At 69.1% G+C, this 17,432-nt stretch overlaps 2 protein-coding genes across 4 annotated transcripts; one reads left to right on the top strand and one right to left on the bottom strand.

Annotated features, from left to right (window-relative positions):
- Positions 1-5,788: 5,788 nt before the first annotated feature.
- CRELD2 (cysteine rich with EGF like domains 2) lies at positions 5,789-10,711 on the bottom strand. Of its 2 annotated transcripts, none has more exons than XM_055143419.1 (10): positions 10,409-10,711; positions 9,484-9,566; positions 9,303-9,413; positions 9,127-9,218; positions 8,631-8,807; positions 7,516-7,611; positions 6,904-6,987; positions 6,518-6,613; positions 6,294-6,443; positions 5,789-5,945 (listed from the first exon to the last, which is right to left on the bottom strand). In XM_055143419.1, the coding sequence occupies exons 1-10, from the start codon at positions 10,532-10,534 to the stop codon at positions 5,899-5,901; spliced, it is 1,062 nt and encodes a 353-aa protein (XP_054999394.1). In that variant the 5' UTR covers positions 10,535-10,711; the 3' UTR covers positions 5,789-5,898. The 2 variants fall into 2 exon arrangements, with proteins under 2 accessions (XP_054999394.1, XP_004610822.1); XM_004610765.2 differs by having other exon boundaries at positions 5,789-5,948; positions 10,409-10,707.
- A 254-nt stretch (positions 10,712-10,965) lies between these two features.
- ALG12 (ALG12 alpha-1,6-mannosyltransferase) lies at positions 10,966-15,855 on the top strand. Of its 2 annotated transcripts, none has more exons than XM_055143416.1 (10): positions 10,966-11,080; positions 12,012-12,245; positions 12,319-12,451; positions 13,034-13,207; positions 13,295-13,489; positions 13,593-13,696; positions 14,131-14,354; positions 14,947-15,116; positions 15,203-15,278; positions 15,356-15,855. In XM_055143416.1, the coding sequence occupies exons 2-10, from the start codon at positions 12,072-12,074 to the stop codon at positions 15,585-15,587; spliced, it is 1,482 nt and encodes a 493-aa protein (XP_054999391.1). In that variant the 5' UTR covers positions 10,966-11,080; positions 12,012-12,071; the 3' UTR covers positions 15,588-15,855. The 2 variants fall into 2 exon arrangements, with proteins under 2 accessions (XP_054999391.1, XP_054999393.1); XM_055143418.1 differs by having other exon boundaries at positions 11,075-11,208.
- The last annotated feature ends 1,577 nt before the right edge of the window (positions 15,856-17,432 follow it).

Genomic DNA, 17,432 nt, shown 5'->3' with positions numbered 1-17,432 from the left:
GCCCCCCACGCCTCCTCCCGCTGTGGCTGCGTCTCTCCCAGTCCCGGACAGACGGGGGGCTGGGGGGCTGCTCCAGGACCCCGGCCCCGGAGAGGTGCCCCCTGCGGCTTCGGGGCCGAGGTTCCTCCTCCTCGTGGGACAGTGGGGCCTGCGGGGTGAGGAAGCAGGGGTGGGCCGTGGACGGGGGCCAGAGGACAGGTGGAGACGTGGCCCGGCCCGGTGCGCTCAGGTGGGGCCCCAGGGGGGCATGAGGACCGGCGGGAGGGGAGGCCTGGCCGCGGCCGGCCAGGAGGGCGTCCCTCCCGGGCTGCAGGGGGCAGGTCCAGCCTGGCCTGCGGCGGCCCCTGGCACCTCCCAGGGCTGTGCCTCAGGCCCGGCCTGGCCTCCACGTCCTCACCCCTGTCTGCGGCCGCCTGCCCCCTGGGGCCCTGCCTTCAAGGGCTGCCCGCTGGCCAGGCGCCCGGGGAGCTGCCCGTGACGCAGGCCCTCTGCTGGCCCCGTCCCAGACCACACACACGTGAGCAGGTGACGGCCACACGCACGCACACGCCCCCGGTCAGACGGGTTCTGCCCCCCCCTCACATACACACCTGGCCCGGGCAGCTGCTCGGCCAGCAGGCGGGGGTGGGGGGCAGCCAGTGGGCTCAGGCCAGCGTCTCTGGGCGGGCGGGGGGGGGGCGGGGCTGTGTCGTGTCACACCTGCCCCCTGTCGCTGGGGGCAGCTGGACACTCGCCCCGACCCGCCCTGCCCCCTCTCCAGGAGGGCCGTCAGACTCGGGCAGGGGTCTGTGGGAGCACAGGAGGGGGAGCTGGTCCTGTGCTCCGCAGGGCGGGGCGGGGGACAATGGGTCCTTGTGGGACTCGAGAGCACAGGGCGAGGCCTGAGCAAACCCTCCCAGAGCTGGGCTCAGCCATGCCCGGGGGCGGCCTGTAGCCAGAGAGGGCGCGTCTCCCCATCCCGGGCACCCTGGGCCTGGCAGCAGCTGGCCCTGCACAGGCTGACCTGCAGCCAGGGTGCTCGGCCTGGCCACCTGGGCCCATGGAGCCGCCCAGGTGGTCCCCTCACACCCCACACCCCACATGAACGTTGCAAACGCGTACACCTCAGGCTCAAACACACATGCACACACGCGCACACATGGATCCCCACACACGGACTCACATACATGGATTCACACACATCACACATGCACATGGACTCACAATGATTCAGATACACACAAAGACACACATACATGGACTCATCCGTACACAGACTCATGCACCTGAACTCATGCACACGTGAGCTCACACACAGACTCACGCATACAGTTGGACACAGACTCACACACAGACTCAACACACACAGTCATGCACACACATGGACTCACAACAATTCAGATACACACAAAGCACATACATGGACTGATGTGTACAGACTCACGCACACAAATTCACGCACATGTGGACTCGGGCACACACATGGGCTAACACATAGATCCATACATGGCCTGGCACACACATACTCACGCATACACTCAGACACAGACACACACACACATACACATGGGCTCACACACGCAGGCACGCACTCCGGCAGCGTGGGCCACGGCCCTCTCGGTGGGCTTTGGGGGCTTCTGCGTGACTGATGGTCGAGGTCCAGGGCTGTCCCCGGCCTGCTGCCCGCCCGCCTCCCCGCCCCGGGAGGCCCCACTCTCCAGGGAGCTTCCCCAGCCGTGTGTCCCATGCGCCTCCCTCTCCCCCGGGGCCTCCTCCAGGGACCCCTCGGTCCTGGCCACAGCGGCGTCCAGGCTGTGTGTCGGCTGAGCCCGGAAGCCAGCGTCCAGGCTGTCCCTCTGTCCCTCCGAGGGGTCACCCGAGTCCATTTCCTGCTGTCCTGCAGGCGTTGGGGGACGTCCTCTGGGCTGGCCTGGGCGGTCCCTTTTGCGTGCTCCCTGCCCACGCCCACCTCAGCCTGAGGCCACCCAGGGCCTCCCCGGCCGCTGCCCAGTGAGTGTCCCCCACATTAGTGGCTCTGCGCTGGGCTCCCGCCCCACGCCCAGGGACCCCCTTCCTCCCCAGGTCTTCTGCTTGTGTGGTCTGTGATGGGCCGGGGCGCTGGACAGTGCCTCCGGCGGGGCCTGCTTCCCCCTGGGTGGACGGCGCAGCAGGTGGGAACCCTCCCCCACCCCGGGGCTCACCCTGAGGCGAGGGGCCTGGGGGTGCTGAGGGCAGGCTGCAGGGGTGCTGGCAGGGGCAAGCCTGAGCTCCCCCTCACGGCCCGGGGCCAGTCCAGCCCCTCGGGGCTGCTGCCTGCCAGACGGGTGTCCACTGCGTGCCCTGCAGGGCCCGGCCTGACAGCTGGGCCTTTGTCCTCGCCGGGAGGTGGGAGGCCCGGCCCAGCTCCCAGACACCCTGGCGTGGCCGGCGGCTTTGAGAGGTTCCTCTCGGTACTCTGGGTCCTTTCTCCCCTCCCGCACAGCCGTGTGCTGGAATGTTCCGGGCCAGCAGCGGGCCGAGGGCTGGGCTCCCTTCCTCCCCTCCCTCGCATCACAGCCCCCACGCACTGGCTCATTCACCCACCCACTCTCATTCACCCAGCCGCTCATTCCCCATCACTCGTTCAGCCAGCCACTCATTCACTCGTTCCGACACTATCGCCCATTCAGCCACCGACTAACTTCACTGTCACTATCGCCCATTCAGCTGTTCACTCTGTCACTATCACTCAGTCACTCAGTCACCGTCACTGCCACTCACTCGGCCACTCACTCGTTCACTCACTCATCACTCACCTAGCAGTGCTCAGGGCTTACTCCTGGCTCTGAACTCACTCAGAAATCACTCCTGGCTGGACTCAGGGACCCCCCGGGGTGCACGGCCTTCACTCACTCGCTCATCCCCGTCCCCACCCAAGTCCTGCTTACCAGGCAACGGCTAAGTTGCTGCTAGCAAGTCCTCGTGTGTGTGTGTGTATGTGTGTGTGTGTGTGTGTGTGTGTGTGGTCACATGCTCTACGGGCAGGTCCTGCCCCGCCCGGGCTCTGGAAGAGGCTCCCCTCCCCCACCACGCTGCAGGCTCTGCCCCGGCCCCATGTTCCTCACTGAGTGGCGCTTCTTCCCTCTCCAAGACTTTCCTGGCTGAGGGGCGGGCGAGGGCTGGACCCTGTGCCAGGCCCAGAGCCTGCAGCTTCCCGAGGGTGCTGGGGGAGGTGTCTGCCCTGGAGGCCGGCCCAGTTCTCACCTGCAGGACCAGGCTGGGCGGATGCAGAGACCCCGGTAACCAGAGCCAGCAGAGCCGAGTGTGGCGCCTCTCCCAGGCCCCCCTCGGCACCCTATGGGCTGGAGGGAAGGAGAGGCCGGCAGAGGCTGCAGGAGCAAGCCGGGCCCGTCTCTGCCGGCACCGCCCCGTGCCAGGCGCCTGTGCCACTGCACAGCTGGGGCTGCTCAGCCGCGCCTGGGGGTAAGGGCCGCGGCGGGGGGGGGCTCCCCTGTGGGATCTGAGCGTGTGCGTGTGTGCACATGAGAGCATGGGGCACGTGCATGTGTGTGTATGAGGATGTGCGCATGTGCGTGTGTGAGGATTGGGGCATGTGCATATGTGTGTATGTGAGGACATGGGGTATGTTTGTGTGTGTGAGAATGTGGGGTGTGTGCATGTGTGCATGTATGTGTATGAGGATGTGGTAACATTTGCATGTGTGAGAATGTGGGGCGTGTGCATGTGTGTGTATGTGAGGATGTGGGGTGTGTGCATGTGTGTATGTGAGGATATGGGGTGTGTGCATGTGTGTGTATGTGAGGACGTGGGGCGTGTGCATGAGGATGTGGTACATTTGCGTGAGAACATGGGGCATGTGTGTGAGGATGTAGGGTGGGAGCATGTGTGCGTGTGTGTGTGCGTATTGCGTGCCCATAGAGCAGCACAGCGCTCTGACCCCAAGACCGCAGCGAGGCTCCCTGCCCGGCACCTGCCTGCTGGCCTCGCTGTGCTCTGGGTCCCGGGCCCTGCTCGGGGGCCCCTGGCCACCCCGGCCCAGAGCCCTGAGCCCCACAGCCGGCCGCAGGGCTCGCGCTTGGGCAGGCAGCAGGCGGGCAGGCGGCCGTGCAGAATGCGGGGAGCTGGCTGGGCGCTGGCCCCGGGGGGCCTGGAAATCCTCGCTTCCTGTTTTCCCACAAAGGGCCTGTGTGCCCGGGAGGAGCCGGGCCTTTTCCGTAAACAGGCCCGTCCTCTCCTCCCGCGCCAGCCTGCGCCAGCCGCTCCAGCCCCACCGCCCCGCATCGCAGAGGGTACCCCACCATTGCCCAGTCGGGCGCCTGGGGGGCTGCCCTGGGGTCCCAGATGGGAACAGAGGCCACGGGAAGGGGCCAGGCCAGACCCAGAAGGAGCGGCTGGCCGGTGCCCGCCTGTGGCGGGGGTGCACCCCGCTGCCGAGACCCCCAGCGCTGGCACCCACCCTCCCTGCCGGTGGACGGGGCTGCTGCCAGGCCCCCTCACCCTGCAAGGGACGTGCAGGGGGGGGATGCAGGGAAGCAGTGACCTCTCAGGGCCGGGGGTCCCCTGAAGGACTAGGCTGTGTGGCCAGGCCACTTGGTGGGTGGGGGGGGCCGCTGGACCGGGCAGCCCCTAGGGCCTGGGGGTGGTTGGGGTCCCAGGAGCCAAGAGCAGGAAGGGGCAGGGCCTGCGGGTGGGTATCTGGCTGGGGCCAGTCGGGTGGGCCGCGGTGGAGGGTTCCTGCCCTGCCGTGGAGTCTTCAGGTTGGGCTGGTGGGGGGGGACAGTGCCAGGAGCCCAGGAGCCCCGGGCGGGACGTGTGCAGCCGCCCTGGGCCCGGGGTGGGGGGTGTCCACAGCGCCCGTCCTGGCCTGGAGGGGCGCCAGTCCCTCCCCCGCGGGCTGACGCCAGGTCCCTGACGTATCTGCCGGGGCTGGCGTCAGCGGCCACTGCCTGCGGCACCTGCTGGGCCAGGAGCCCTGGCCAGTGTCCAGGCCGGAGCCACCTCGGGCCCACACCCACTGGCCGCAGGCGGGGCTGGGAGGGGCCAGCCTGGTGAGGGTGAGCTGCTGCTCCAGCCCATGGGGGTCCCTGGGGGTCCCCGTCCTGTGCCCTCACAGCGCAGCCTGGCACGCTCAGGCCGCAGAGCACTGCCCGAGGGCGGCCGCAGGGCCCAGGGTCACTCGAGTCCAGGCAGAGGCTGGGGGCGGGGTGGGCTGGGGCTGGAGGGTGAGCAGGCGGTGTGCCGAGCGGGACCCCCGGGGAGGGCGTGTCTGCAGCCTGCCCGCCCACCCTAGCGGCCCCCAGGTGTGAAAGGGCAGACGCCGGGGTCCGGGCGCCAGCAGGGCAGAACAGCGAGGCCACTGGACTCGGGCCCTGCTGCCCACACCTGGGCACCGGGCACCTGCGGTTCGCTGCACCCTGGCCCAGGGCCACATCGCCCCCTGCTGGCCACAGCCGTGCGGGCCCCTCGCTCCAGGCAGGGCCGGGGACCACGGAGTGCCCAGTCAGCACCCAGGCCAGGGCCTCCCTCAGCACCAGCCTCTGAGCCTCTGGCACCTGTCCTGGGGGGACGCCCACCCGCACTGCCCTGTCTGTATCCAGGGCCCCAGCCCTGTGGGCCAGTCAGGCAGGGTCCCTGCGGGCGGGGGCTGCCCCCTGGTGGTGGGCACCCGGGCTGACAGCGCCACCTGGTGGCTGCAGGCCGCCAGTGCAGAGGCCAGTCCCGAGACCCTGCGGGGCCATGCGGTGTCCTCTGCGGCCATGGTGCTGACGCCCCCCACCTCCCCGTGAGACACCCACGTGCTCCGGCCGGGTCCTGCAGCGCTCGCTTTTATTATAAAGAACAGTATCAAAATAGACGATCTGTGGGCGGCCGGGTGCTGGCGGGCAGGAGGCCGCCGCGGGGCAATAACTTAGGGGCGCGTCACAGCTCTTCCCGGGGGGCCGGCGGGGGCGGGCTCTCTCCTGGGTCTTCTGTCGGGAAGCAGAGCGTGGGCTGTGGGCTCCCTCGGGCGGCCGCCTGTGGCCCCGGACACCCCCGCAGCCGTCCACCTCCCGGGCCGGCCCCGTCTCCTCTAAGGCTCGGTGTGCAGTGCGGCGTCTGCAGCCCACAGCCCTGCCCTTCCTGGACCCCACTTCCCGCCCGCTGTCCCTCTGGGGTGCTGCTGGCCCCACCGGGGGAACAGGCCCCGGCCCCGCTGACCCGCACGTCCTTGTCAGATGGCCAGAACGAGCCAAGGCAGCGGGGTGGGCCAGGGAGGGGCTGTGGCCATCGTCAGGTGCCCGGGCTGCGCCCCTGCCCGCCCCCCGGCCCCTCACCTGCGGCTGCCGCCCCGGGGGTCGGCACACAGGCGTCCTCTGTGTCCTCGAAGCCTTCGGGGCACACGCAGACGAAGCTCCCGGGCGTGTTGTAGCAGTTCTCGTCCTTCCTCCGACAGGCCTTCTCCGCCAGCGAGCACTCGTCCACATCTGCAACAGGGGCCGGTCACCGGGGGCGGCAGCCGCGGGCGCCCGATGGGAGCCCAGCAGGCGCCCACACTGACCTGTGCACTTGCCGCCCTCCTTGACGTAGCCGGAGATGCACTCGCGACAGTGCTCGGGGCCCCGCCCCGTGCAGCCCACACACGTGGGGTCACAGTCTAGGAGCAAGAGGGGCACGTGTCGGAGCAGACCCCAAGGCCGGCGAGCAGAGACCCCCACCTCGGGGGAGTGCAGGGGCCCAGGCGGCCGCACTGTGGGTTCCAGGACGAGGAGGGAACCAGGCTGGGGACAGACCAGGGTGCCCCGTGCCACCGAGACCCCCAGAGGCAGCGACGGGCTCCTCGCCTGGAGCTTCTGGACTTTTCTCCGGTGGAAAGCCTGCGCCCCGCCTCGCCGTGAGCCGGGCAGGCCTCGGGGGCCGTCCCTGGGGCCGTCCCTGGGGCCACACCTTCGCACGTGTAGGACCCGCTGACGTTCTCGCAGTACTGGCTCTGGTTGCACGGGGGCGTCTCGGCCGCACACTCGTCCACGTCTGGAACACAGTGGCCAGCGTGAGGCCCTGGGGGCTTCGGGGGGCACGGGGGCCGCGGGGGACATGGGGGCCACGGGGCTCGTGGGGGGGGGCACGGTGGCCGAGGGGGACATGGGGGCCACAGGGGACACAGGGGACATGGGGGACACGGGGCTCGCTCGCATCCTGGTTCCTCCCGGCTCTGCTGCTGCCCCTTCCAGGAAGCACAAGGCGGGGACCAAGGGCCCCTGAGGTCCAGGAGCCTCCCGGGGGTGGGGTGAGGCTGTGGCGTCTAGACCAGGCACCCCCAACAGCTCTACAGGCCAGAAGGGGCCGTGGGGGCCGGCAGGAGCCTCGGGGAAGAGGTCGGAGATGGGGCAGGCCGGGGGGACAGCACGGTGGCAGGTGCCTGTCCTGCACGTGGCCAACAGGGGTTCAACCCCTGGCAGCCCCTCGGGGCCCCTGAGCACTGCCAGGTGTGGCCACACAGCAATAGGAACAGCCCTCCCCCGCCCCGCCCCGCGCCCTCCCCCGCCCTGCGCCCCTCACCCAGGCAGGCTTGGTCCCGGCGCTCCCAGCCCACTTCACACTGGCTGCAGTCCTGGTTGCTGGGCCCCGTGCAGGTCTTACACGACTCGTCACAGCCTGCGGGACAGCGCAGGTGCCCGTGAGGTGGCCACAGGCCTCGGGGAGAGGCCAGGGAGGGCAGCAGCAGGAGATGTGTCCCCGGGCCCTGGCCCCTTCCGTCGGCTACAAGGCTCTTCCCCGGGGGCAGGCCTGGGCAGTCCCAGAGAGTCCCTCGCTAAAGAGGCCGCGGGAGACGCGGCTGATAGCCTGGGGGGGGCAGGAGGACGGCGGCCCCTCCTCGCATGGACACTGGCCGTGGTGCCGAGCAGACGCCTGGTGTCCGGAAGTTGGAGGATGCCGGGAAAGCGTGGCCGCCACCTTGGGCCCTACCCACGGCGTGGCCAGCGCAGGCCCCGAGCTGGACGGTGGGGTCAGGCCTCCGTACTTGGCGTTGCCTGTGTCCTGTGAGCTGGTGCCCATCCCTGCACCTGCCCCTGGAGTGAAGTGACACGCCTGTCTCTGCAGCCCCGGGCACAGGCAGGGTGGCCCGGCAGGATGTGCGGATGGTGGGGAGGCACCCAGGGGAGGGGGGCTGGGGGCAGGGATGAGGGAGGGGGGCTGGGGGCAGGGGTGAGGGAGGGGGGACTGGGGCAGGGGTGAGGGAGGGGGGCTGGGGGCAGGGGTGAGGGAGGGGTTGGGGGCAGGGGTGAGGGAGTGGGGCTGGGGGCGGGTGCCAGGGGAGGGGGGCTGGGGGCAGGGGTGAGGGAGGGGGCTGGGGCAGGGGTGAGGGAGGGGGGCTGGGGGCAGGGGTGAGGGAGGGGTTGGGGGCAGGGGTGAGGGAGGGGGGCTGGGGCAGGGGTGAGGGAGGGGGCTGGGGCAGGGGTGAGGGAGGGGGGCTGGGGGCAGGGGTGAGGGAGGGGTTGGGGGCAGGGGTGAGGGAGGGGGGCTGGGGCAGGGGTGAGGGAGGGGGCTGGGGCATGGGGCAGAAATGAGGGAGGGGGGCTGGGGCAGGGGTGAGGGAGGGGGCTGGGGCAGGGGTGGGGGGGGCTGGGGGGCGGGTGCCAGGGGAGGGGCTGGCAGGGCAGGACTGGGGCTACCTGTGCAGACGCTGTGTGTCTGGTTCCGCAGGGAGCTGAAGTAGCCGTCGATGCAGTCGAGGCAGAGCTCCCCCGTGTAGCCCACGTGGCACTGGCACGACCCGTCCCCCTGCCGGCTGCCGTCCCCGCTGCAGCGGCCGTTGCCACTGCAGGGCCTCTGGGCGCCCCCGGGGCACTCTGCGAGACAGGCCCCAGCTCAGAGCGTGGCCGTGAACGTGGGGCGGCAGCCCTGGCCCCAGCCCCTTTGGTCCGAGGAACTGCGGGGGCCCGGGGGTCACTGGGGACCCCTGTGTGTGGGCGGGCGGCCGCTCTGGCCAGCGGGGAGGGCCTGTGGCCGGACCCCGAGCCTCACGGACTTCAGGGGCCCCGTCCGAGGAACCCACTCCACGGACCAGGCAGGAAGGGCGTGGGGTGGGGTGGGCGGCTCCAAGGTCCCGACGCCCAAAGGTGACCTCAGAGAGTGACCGCGGGCCGGAGTGCTCCTGGGAGCACGTACCCTGGCAGAGCGGGCCGAAGGTTCCCGGGGAGCAGCAGACCTTCAGGGTCTGCACACAGAACCACTCCAGCAGGTCGGGCTGCTGCTTCTGCCTGCGGGCCGAGAGGCTCCGTTAGCCGAGGGCGCGTGGCCAGGGGCCGGGGTCGGGCCGGGGTCGGGCCGGACCGGGCACTCACAGCCGCAGCCACCAGCTCTCCAGCTGCTCCTCGCTCTCCTCCAGCATGGCGTTGCACTCGAAGTCGCTGCTCCCGCACAGCCCCTCCAGGATCTCCAGCAGGCGGACCTCACTGCGCCGGGCACAGGCGGTCACTCCCGGCCGCGCCGGGCCTCACAGTGGGCGCCCCACCCGGGCCTCACCTGAACTCGTACTTGGAGAGGGTCTTCTCCTCCCACGCCGTGTTCCCGCCGCCAAAGTTCTTCTTGGCTGTTCGGGCCATGCCCTGAGTGCGGGGGTTGGGTCAGCACACGAGCTCCGCTGCCCGGCCCACCTGGTCCCCCAGGGCCCCCACCCCCACTGAACCTGCCGCGGCCCACCTGGCCGAACCTATTCCCCCCACCCCCCACCCGGCCAAACCTGTCCCTAGCCCACCTGGCCCCCCAGAGCCCCCAGAGCCCCCCGACCCACCTGCCCCCCCAAGAGTCCCCGGCCCACCTGGCCCTCCCAGCCCCCCCCCACCAACTGGCCCCCCCAGGGCCCCCGGCCCACCTGACCCCCAGCTCACTTGGCCCCCTGAGCCCCCAGCCCACCTGACCCCCAAGCCCCTGGCCCACCTGGCCCCCAGAGTCCACGACCCCCCAGGCCACCCCGGCCCACCTGGCCCCCCCTAGCCCCCCGGGACCAACTGGCCCCCCAGGGCCCCAGGCCCATCTGGCTCCCGGAGCCCCCGGCCCACCTGGCCCCCCAGAGACCCCCGGCCCACCTGGCCCCCCGAGTCCCTGACCCCCCAGAGCCCCCAGGCCACCCCGGCTCACCTGGCACCCCGAGCCCCCAGCCGACCTGACCCCCAGAGCCCCCCCGCCCACCTGGCCCCCCAGCCCCCGGTCCACCTGGCCCCCCGAGCCCCCGGCCCACCTGGCCCACCTGGCCCCCGGTCCACCTGGCCCCCAGGGCCCCCAGAGCCCCCGGCCCACCTGGCCCCCAGAGCCCCCGGCCAACCTGGCCCCCCGAGTCCCAGGCCCACCTGACCCCCAGGCCCCCCGAGCCCCAGGCCCACTTGGCCCACCTGGCCCCCTGGGCCCCCAGAGCCCCCGGCCCACCTGGCCCCCCGGGCCCCCGGCCCACCTGGCCGAACTTGTCCACCAGCGCCCGGCACGTCTGGCAGCGCGTGGGTGTCGTGTCCGCGGGGCGGGATGGCGGCGGTAGCAGCAGCAACAGCAGCCCCAGCGCGGCTCCGGCCGGCGGGCCCATGGCGGGGCGCGGGCTCTGGCGAGCGGCTCCGGGGACAGCGACAGCGACGGCGACAGCGGCAACAGCGACAGCGGCGACAGCGGCCGAGCTCGGCCCGCGGCCGCACCCTCCGCGCGCCGGCCGTTCGCGGGGCTACTTGACGGCGCCGGGCGGGGCCCCGCCCACCGCCAGCCCCGGCGCCGCCATTGGCCGGAAAGAGCCGCCCAGTCTCTATGTGGCCCAATCACCGGCCGCCACGAAACACACCAATAGGCCCCGAGTCAGCGCCCGCGGGGGAGGGACGAGACGAGCGGAGCCGGCGCGGGGTCCGCCCCTCGCCCCGCCTCCGCCCCGCGAGCCCCGCCTCCGCCCCGCGAGCCCCGCCTCCGCCTCGCGAGCGCCGGCCGGCGGCCATCTCTACTCCTGGCAGGGGTGGCCTCCCGGCGAAGGCGGCCGCGACTTCGGCGTCCATGTTAGGTGAGGGCGAGCGCGGCGCCCCGCTTCCGGCTCTGCTGTTCCGCTTCCGGCCGCGGGCTGCGAGCGAGGGACGGCTCCCGGGCCGGCGAGGTCAGCGCGCACGGCCGTGGCCGGAGCTCCAGGGGTCGGCGGGCGGGCCGGGCGGGCCGCGTGTCCAGCGGGGGGTCCACTCTGCAGCCGCCGTGGGGTCCCCACGCCCAGCCCGCCGGGCCCCGCAGGTGCGACGGAGCCACCCGGCGTTCTGACAGCGACCCACGATTGCAGGGACCAGCGGGGGTGGCAGGGCCGGCAGGGCCAGCGGGCGGCCGGAGCGCGCTGCCCCCACGTCCCGGGGCCACCCAGCGCTGGAGGGGGCGGTCAGCCCCCGGCCACGGGCGCTGCTGGTGGGGGCTGCAGGCCGGGGGTTTCCTCTCTGCGCCGTCTCAGTCCTTGGATTTGGTTTTATTTTTTCGGGGGGGTCACACCCATGATGCACAGGGGTTACTCCTGGCTCTGCACTCAGGAATCACTCCTGGCGGTGCTCACGGCACCATATGGGATGCTGGGAATCGAACTCGTGTTGGCCACGTGCAAGGCAAACGCCCTCCCCGCTGTGCTATCACTTCAGCCCTCAGTCCTTGGATTTGGATCCCGCCCAGCACACCAAGCCCGTTCCAGGGCCTTCTGCTTTTCGGGTGTCCGCGTAGGGAAATGCCCATAGTGCCCATCTCCAGCCGGCCACAGAGCACTGCGCACTGGGAGGGAGCGCCCGGGCTCCCTCTCACCGTCCAGCAGACGAAACCCGGCCTAGGAGAGCCAGAGGGGTTCTGCTGCCCTGCCCGCTCCCAGCCCTCTCAGCCCAAGCCGGACTTGTGCCCCGGAGCTGGTGGCTGTGGTCCTGCAGCTGCCCCACGACGTCCTCCTGTGGGCACAGCCCCCGGCCAGTGACTGCAGGACGGGGGTCTTGTCTCCGCTGAGCCTGCCGTGTCAGGAGTGTCCGGGCTGCTCCGGTCTCCTCTGAGCGCCCCATTCTGTGTTTCAGATCCAGCCCCGCTCAGGGCCCCACCTGCACCTCCCTCCCGAGCCAGCGTGCCCCTCTGACATGCCGGCCAGGCGCAGACCCGGCAGGAGGGGCGCGGGCGGGCAGCCGCTGCTGCTGCTGCTGCTGGCCGCGGCCGGGGTGCACCTGCTCGCCTGCCCCTACACCAAGGTGGAGGAGAGCTTCAACCTGCAGGCCGCGCACGACCTGCTCTATCACCGCCTGGCCATGGAGCAGGTGAGGCGCCGCGCCGGGCCTGGCCCCTCTGCCGGTGGTGACCGCCCGGGACACCCGCCTCGTCTCCTTGCAGTATGACCACCACGAGTTTCCTGGAGTGGTGCCCCGCACGTTCCTCGGGCCCCTGCTGATGGCGGCACTGTCCAGCCCCGTGGTCGGCTTCCTGTCCCTGATGGACGTGTCCAAGTTCTATTCCCAGCTCGTAGGTGAGGTGTCTTTCCGCGGTGCTGGCCCAGGCCGGAGTGCACCCAGCGGCTGGGCGCGGGGGGTGGGGGTGCTCCCCCTGAGCTGGGGCCACGCCAGGGCGGACACACCACGTGTGGCCCTGGCTCCCATCCCCCACCCCACCCCACCTCAAGGTGGCATCTCCGGGAGCCCGTGGCTTCAAAAACCCAGTTCTGAGGAGGAAGTGGCCGGGCTCTGTCTGGTGCCCCCATGGGCTCCCCGTGCGGCTGTGGCCGTGCGCCCTCCACTCGACTCTGGGGGCAGCAGCTGAACGGGGGCCTGTCAGGGGCTCCTCCCTGCGCTTCACCCAGAAAGGTCACAGCCGTGTGGCAGGGCTTTGCGCCAGCCCCGGGCCTGTCACCGCCCCCCACACGCTGCAGCCTGCCTCGACTGCTGGGGGTTGGTGGTGCCGACCAGAGACCACCTGCCGGGTCCTGGGCTGTGGCTCCGTGGCAGGCTGTGCCGTGCACGCCGCAGCTGGCACCCAGGACAAGCAGGAAACGCGCCGCGTGAGAGGCCGGCCCAGGGGCCCCACCCGCTGCTCATGAGTCTCGTTCCCTCAGTCAGAGCCGTGCTCGGTCTGGGCGTGCTCCTTGGCCTTTGGGCCCTGCAGAAAGAAGTGAGGCGGCAGTTTGGGGCCACGGTGGCCACCGTCTTCTGCTGGGTGACGGCCACGCAGTTCCACCTGATGTTCTACTGCACGCGGACACTCCCCAACGTGCTGGCTCTGCCCTTGGGTACACGGCGGGCTGGGGACCGGGCGGGGGGCGGTGGGCCGAGAGGACGGGACGCGGGGCTGCCTTCCTGACAGCCGTATCTTGCAGTCCTGCTGGCGTTCGTGGCCTGGCTGCAGCTCCGCTGGACGCGCTTCATCCGGCTCTCGGCCTTCGCCATCCTGGTGTTCCGCGCCGAGCTGAGCCTCTTCCTGGGGCTGCTGCTGCTGCTGCCGCTGCTGGCGGGGCGGCTGACGGTGTCCCGGGCCCTGCGCTGTGCCGTGCCGGCAGGGCTCTGCTGCCTGGGTGAGCGCGAGTGGCGGGGGGCTCGGGGAGGGAAGCGGGGCCTCGGGCTTGGGCAGGCGGGCGCGGGTTCGGCCCTGCCCTGAGGCCCCGCTTTCCCCCTCAGCACTGACCGTCGTGGTGGACTCCTACTTCTGGCGCAGTCTCCTGTGGCCGGAAGGGAAAGTGTTCTGGTACAACACGGTCCTCAACAAGAGTGGCAACTGGGGCGTATCCTTCCTGCTCCCGCACCAGGCCTGGCTGGGGCCAGGAGAGCACACGCGTGACGGGGTGCGCGGCTCCGTCTCCGCCCCCCGCCCCAGGTCCCCGCCAGCCTCCCCCTGCTCCCGTGTCCCGGAGCTCTGGGGGGGCTGGTCCCGGGAACTGGGTGGTCTCTGCCAACTGCTTCTGAGACCGTTTCCTGCTTATGAGCGGTTTTGCACGCCGGCTTTGTTCGTTTTCGGGCTGCACCCAGGGGTGTGCTCAGGGCTTACTCCTGCCTCTGAGCTCAGATGACTCTTGGACGGGCTCGGGGGACCATGTGGGATGCCAGGGGAGAGAGAGAATCCCACCCCCACCCCAGCGCCATGTTCGCAGCGGGAATGGGGGGAGGGGAGCAGCCCCCGTCGGGCCTGGGCTCGTGGCTTCCTTAGCCGGCCCCTCAGACCTCCCCTCCGCTGTGGTACTTCTACTCGGCCCTGCCCCGGGGCCTGGGCTGCAGCCTGCTCTTCGTGCCCCTGGGCGCCGTGGACCGCAGGATGTGGCCGCTGCTGCTGGCCGCCCTGGGCTTCGTGGCCCTCTACTCGCTGCTCCCGCACAAGGAGCTGCGCTTCATCGTCTACACCTTCCCCGTGCTCAACGTCGTGGCCGCCAGGGGCTGCGCCTATGTGTAAGGCCTGCAGGGGGCTGGCGGGGGGCAGTGGCCCCGGTGGGGACCCTCGGTCCCAAAGGCGAGCTCTGGGCGGGTGACTGGCTCAGCTCCGGGGGCGGACACCTTCCAGGCACACTCGATGGGCAGTGTCCCATGGCGCCTGGCGACAGCAGCAGGAGGGCGGAGGCGGGACTGTGGGGTCCCGGTTTGGGGTGTACAGTGGAGGGTGGAGGTGCTCTTGAGGGGAGGGTCCGAGCAGGTGGCCCCGCACATGCCTTCCGGCCCTGGAGGGAGCAGGTTTGGGGGCACGTATGCGTCTCGGGAGTGGGGTGTGTCCGGGACCCCAGGGTCTGGAGGGAGCAGCTTTTCCCATGCTCTCGGTGCCCAGGGCAGACCCTAGGACTGGGCATTTGCAGGGGTGTGTGACCTCAAGCCCCGGGAAATACGGCCAGGCCTGACCTGGTTTGAGTGTGGCTGCCCAGTGGGCCAGGGCGGGGATTTCTCCCCCTCTCCGGCGGGCCCCTCATGACTCAGTGAGGGTCAAACCCGGGGACGTCCCAGGGCCCGCTCCGGGGCTCACTCCCGTGAACCCCCGTTATTCAACCTCCAGGCTGAATAACTCGAGGAAGTCGTGGCTGTGCAAACTGAGCTCCTGGCTTGTGGTGGCACACCTCGTGGCCAACGCCGCGTACTCGGCCACCGCCCTGTACGTGTCTCATTTCAACTACCCCGGCGGTGTGGCCATGCAGAGGCTGCACGAGCTGGTGCCCCTGCACACAGGTAGCGGTGTGGCGGGGGCTGGGCGGGGGGCGTTGGGTCCCGGCAGGGGCTGCCGGTGGTCCTGACGGAGCCGCGTTTGCCCGCAGATGTGGTCCTGCACATCGATGGGGCAGCGGCGCAGACGGGCGTGTCGAGGTTTCTGGAGGTCAACAGCGGCTGGAGGTAGGGTCCAGGGGTGTGGGGTGGGGCGGCTGGGGGGGCCGGGTGCGGGTGCCAGCCTGCCTGCCCTTTGCCCACAGGTACGAGAAGAGGGAGGACGTGCAGCCCGGCGAGGGGCGCATGCTGGACTACACGCACATCCTCATGGAAGCGGCCCCTGCGCACCTGGCCCTGTACCGGGACACGCACCGCGTCCTGGCCAGCATCTCGGGCACCAGCGGGGTGACCCTGAACCTCACCAAGCTGCCTCCCTTCGACATCCACCTGCAGAGGAAGCTGGTGCTTCTCGAGAGGCGCCCTAAGCCGTCTTGAGGGTGAGGGGCAGTTTCCCACGAACCTGAGGTGCCCTGGCAGGGCCCAGGGCTGCGTTCCCACCCCGCGGCCACACTGCTCACCGGGATGGACAGCGCAGCCTTGCGGGCCGGGGGGGCATGTCGGGTGCAAGGGATGCTGTTTGTGCCCCCGGGATCACGTGAGCAAATGTGCCACAGCCCTGGCAGCAGGACCTGCCCGTGGCGGGGGGAGAGGGTGTGACCATGCCCAGGAGTTTGTGAATAAACGATTCCATGTTTTCTTACTAGCTGCATTTGTGGGTTTTTTTTTGTTGTTGTTGTTTGTTTTCATTTTGGGACCACCTCCAGCAGTGCTCAGGGCTTGCTCTGATCCTGGGTGTTCACTCAGGGAACACTCCCGGCAGGGTTGGGAGGACCTTATGGGATGCAGGCAAGCGTCCTCCCTGCAGGGCTACCACTCAAGTTTCTGATAACTACTAAGGTTGGTGACCTGGGGCGCCCGGGGATGTGATGGTTCTCACACCTTCAGGGTTTGTCTCAGCAGCTTAGGAGTGTCTCCACATGCAGCTGTTTCACTTGCCGTTCAATGTGTCTGCTTGGACGTTTATGTTCATGTCTCATCAAATGTGGGGATTTCTCTTGCCCGTTATATTGTCCACATTCCCTTGTTTCTTCCTCCCTCCGCTCCCGACACCCATGGCCTGCCGGTGCTTGAGCACTGCAGATTCCCTGGGCTCTTCTTCAGTCGGCCTGTTTTTTACTCATCTCAGATATTTTTGCACTCCTAGCTGCAAGTTGGTTGTTTTTCCCTGCTGGGATTTGCCTGTGGGTCCTCTTAGTAAAGTTTCCATTTCAGTAATTGTACTTTTCAGCTATCAATTTCTCTTTCCTTGTGGGTTTTTTTAAATCAAGATTTCCATGTTGCTTATACGTGATTTTTCATTTCCCTTTAGTTCTTGGAGCATCTTTAAAACTTTCCAGGATGTCAGTCTAGTTAACCTACCACAGCCTTTTCTTGAGCAAGCTTAGTCTCTTCTAAGTGTGCCGTATTCTCTTTTTTCTGTGCTGGAAACTGGATATCTAAGCCTGCCAGGCTAGGGGCAGCCCCGGTTTGATCCTGGCAGTATGTCCTGAGTACCACCAAGGAGCACTCTGAGCAGAGCCTGGAGTAGCCCCTGAGCTCTGCTGGGTGTGAGCCGTCTGCTGAGGGTCAAGGGTAGAGTAAAGTTGATGGTCCTTCCCAGGCAGCCAGTCACTCCTATTTCCCCCTGGATACGAAGCTGCTTTCAAATGCCTGCATTGGAAGTATGGAGTGGACGGGAGTTACAGCCTCTCTGCTCTTCCCTGGCATGCTGGTACCTGGGGTCACACACGTGTGCAGGTACCAGCTGAGGGTTGGGGTGCCAGGCGGCTCAACTGTACTGAGCTGGAAGGGACTCAAACGTGCCACCAAGCCCCACTCCGGGAGTCACCAGTTTGCTAGAGCGGGGGCTGTCCGGGTGGCGAGAATCCCACATCATCCGATTGCATTATTTGCCCGAATCTCCTTGTGATACTAGTCAGCAACTCCCAAGTACCAAGCAAGCTGCATACCTGTTGGATGGTTTTCCAGTCAAGGAGTCTGACATGGGGCTACCAGCAGGCAGCAAGGGGGGGACAGAGGCCAGGGTGCCGAGAAGGGGTCTGAGGGAGCAGGGTGCAACGGTCTGAGCAGAGGCCCAGACAAGGAAACTGGTAAATGTGATGGGAGCCAACAGCAGCTTGCACATGGACTCTGAGTTTGACCCCTGGGATTCCCTTATGCGGTGGGAACTTCTGGAGGCTTCATGTATGTGACTGGAGCACTGCAAGGTGAGGATTTGCT

The sequence above is a fragment of the Sorex araneus genome, chromosome 6, assembly GCF_027595985.1.
Source record: "Sorex araneus isolate mSorAra2 chromosome 6, mSorAra2.pri, whole genome shotgun sequence".
NCBI lineage: Eukaryota > Metazoa > Chordata > Mammalia > Eulipotyphla > Soricidae > Sorex > Sorex araneus.
Note: the sequence above shows the minus strand (reverse complement) of the source record. Positions and strands in the feature narration are given on the sequence as shown.

Excerpts from the sequence above, each read along its gene's own strand:
- CRELD2 (XM_004610765.2), bottom strand. The coding sequence starts at position 10,534 with ATGGGCCCGCCGGCCGGAGCCGCGCTGGGGCTGCTGTTGCTGCTGCTA. Across the intron at positions 9,219-9,302 it reads GAGAGCTGGTGGCTGCGGCT|GCAGAAGCAGCAGCCCGACC; the intron begins GTGAGTGCCCGG and ends CTCGGCCCGCAG. Across the intron at positions 7,612-8,630 it reads GACACACAGCGTCTGCACAG|GCTGTGACGAGTCGTGTAAG; the intron begins GTAGCCCCAGTC and ends GCTGTCCCGCAG.
- ALG12 (XM_055143416.1), top strand. The coding sequence starts at position 12,072 with ATGCCGGCCAGGCGCAGACCCGGCAGGAGGGGCGCGGGCGGGCAGCCG. Across the intron at positions 14,355-14,946 it reads GCCAGGGGCTGCGCCTATGT|GCTGAATAACTCGAGGAAGT; the intron begins GTAAGGCCTGCA and ends TTCAACCTCCAG. Across the intron at positions 15,279-15,355 it reads GAGGTCAACAGCGGCTGGAG|GTACGAGAAGAGGGAGGACG; the intron begins GTAGGGTCCAGG and ends CTTTGCCCACAG.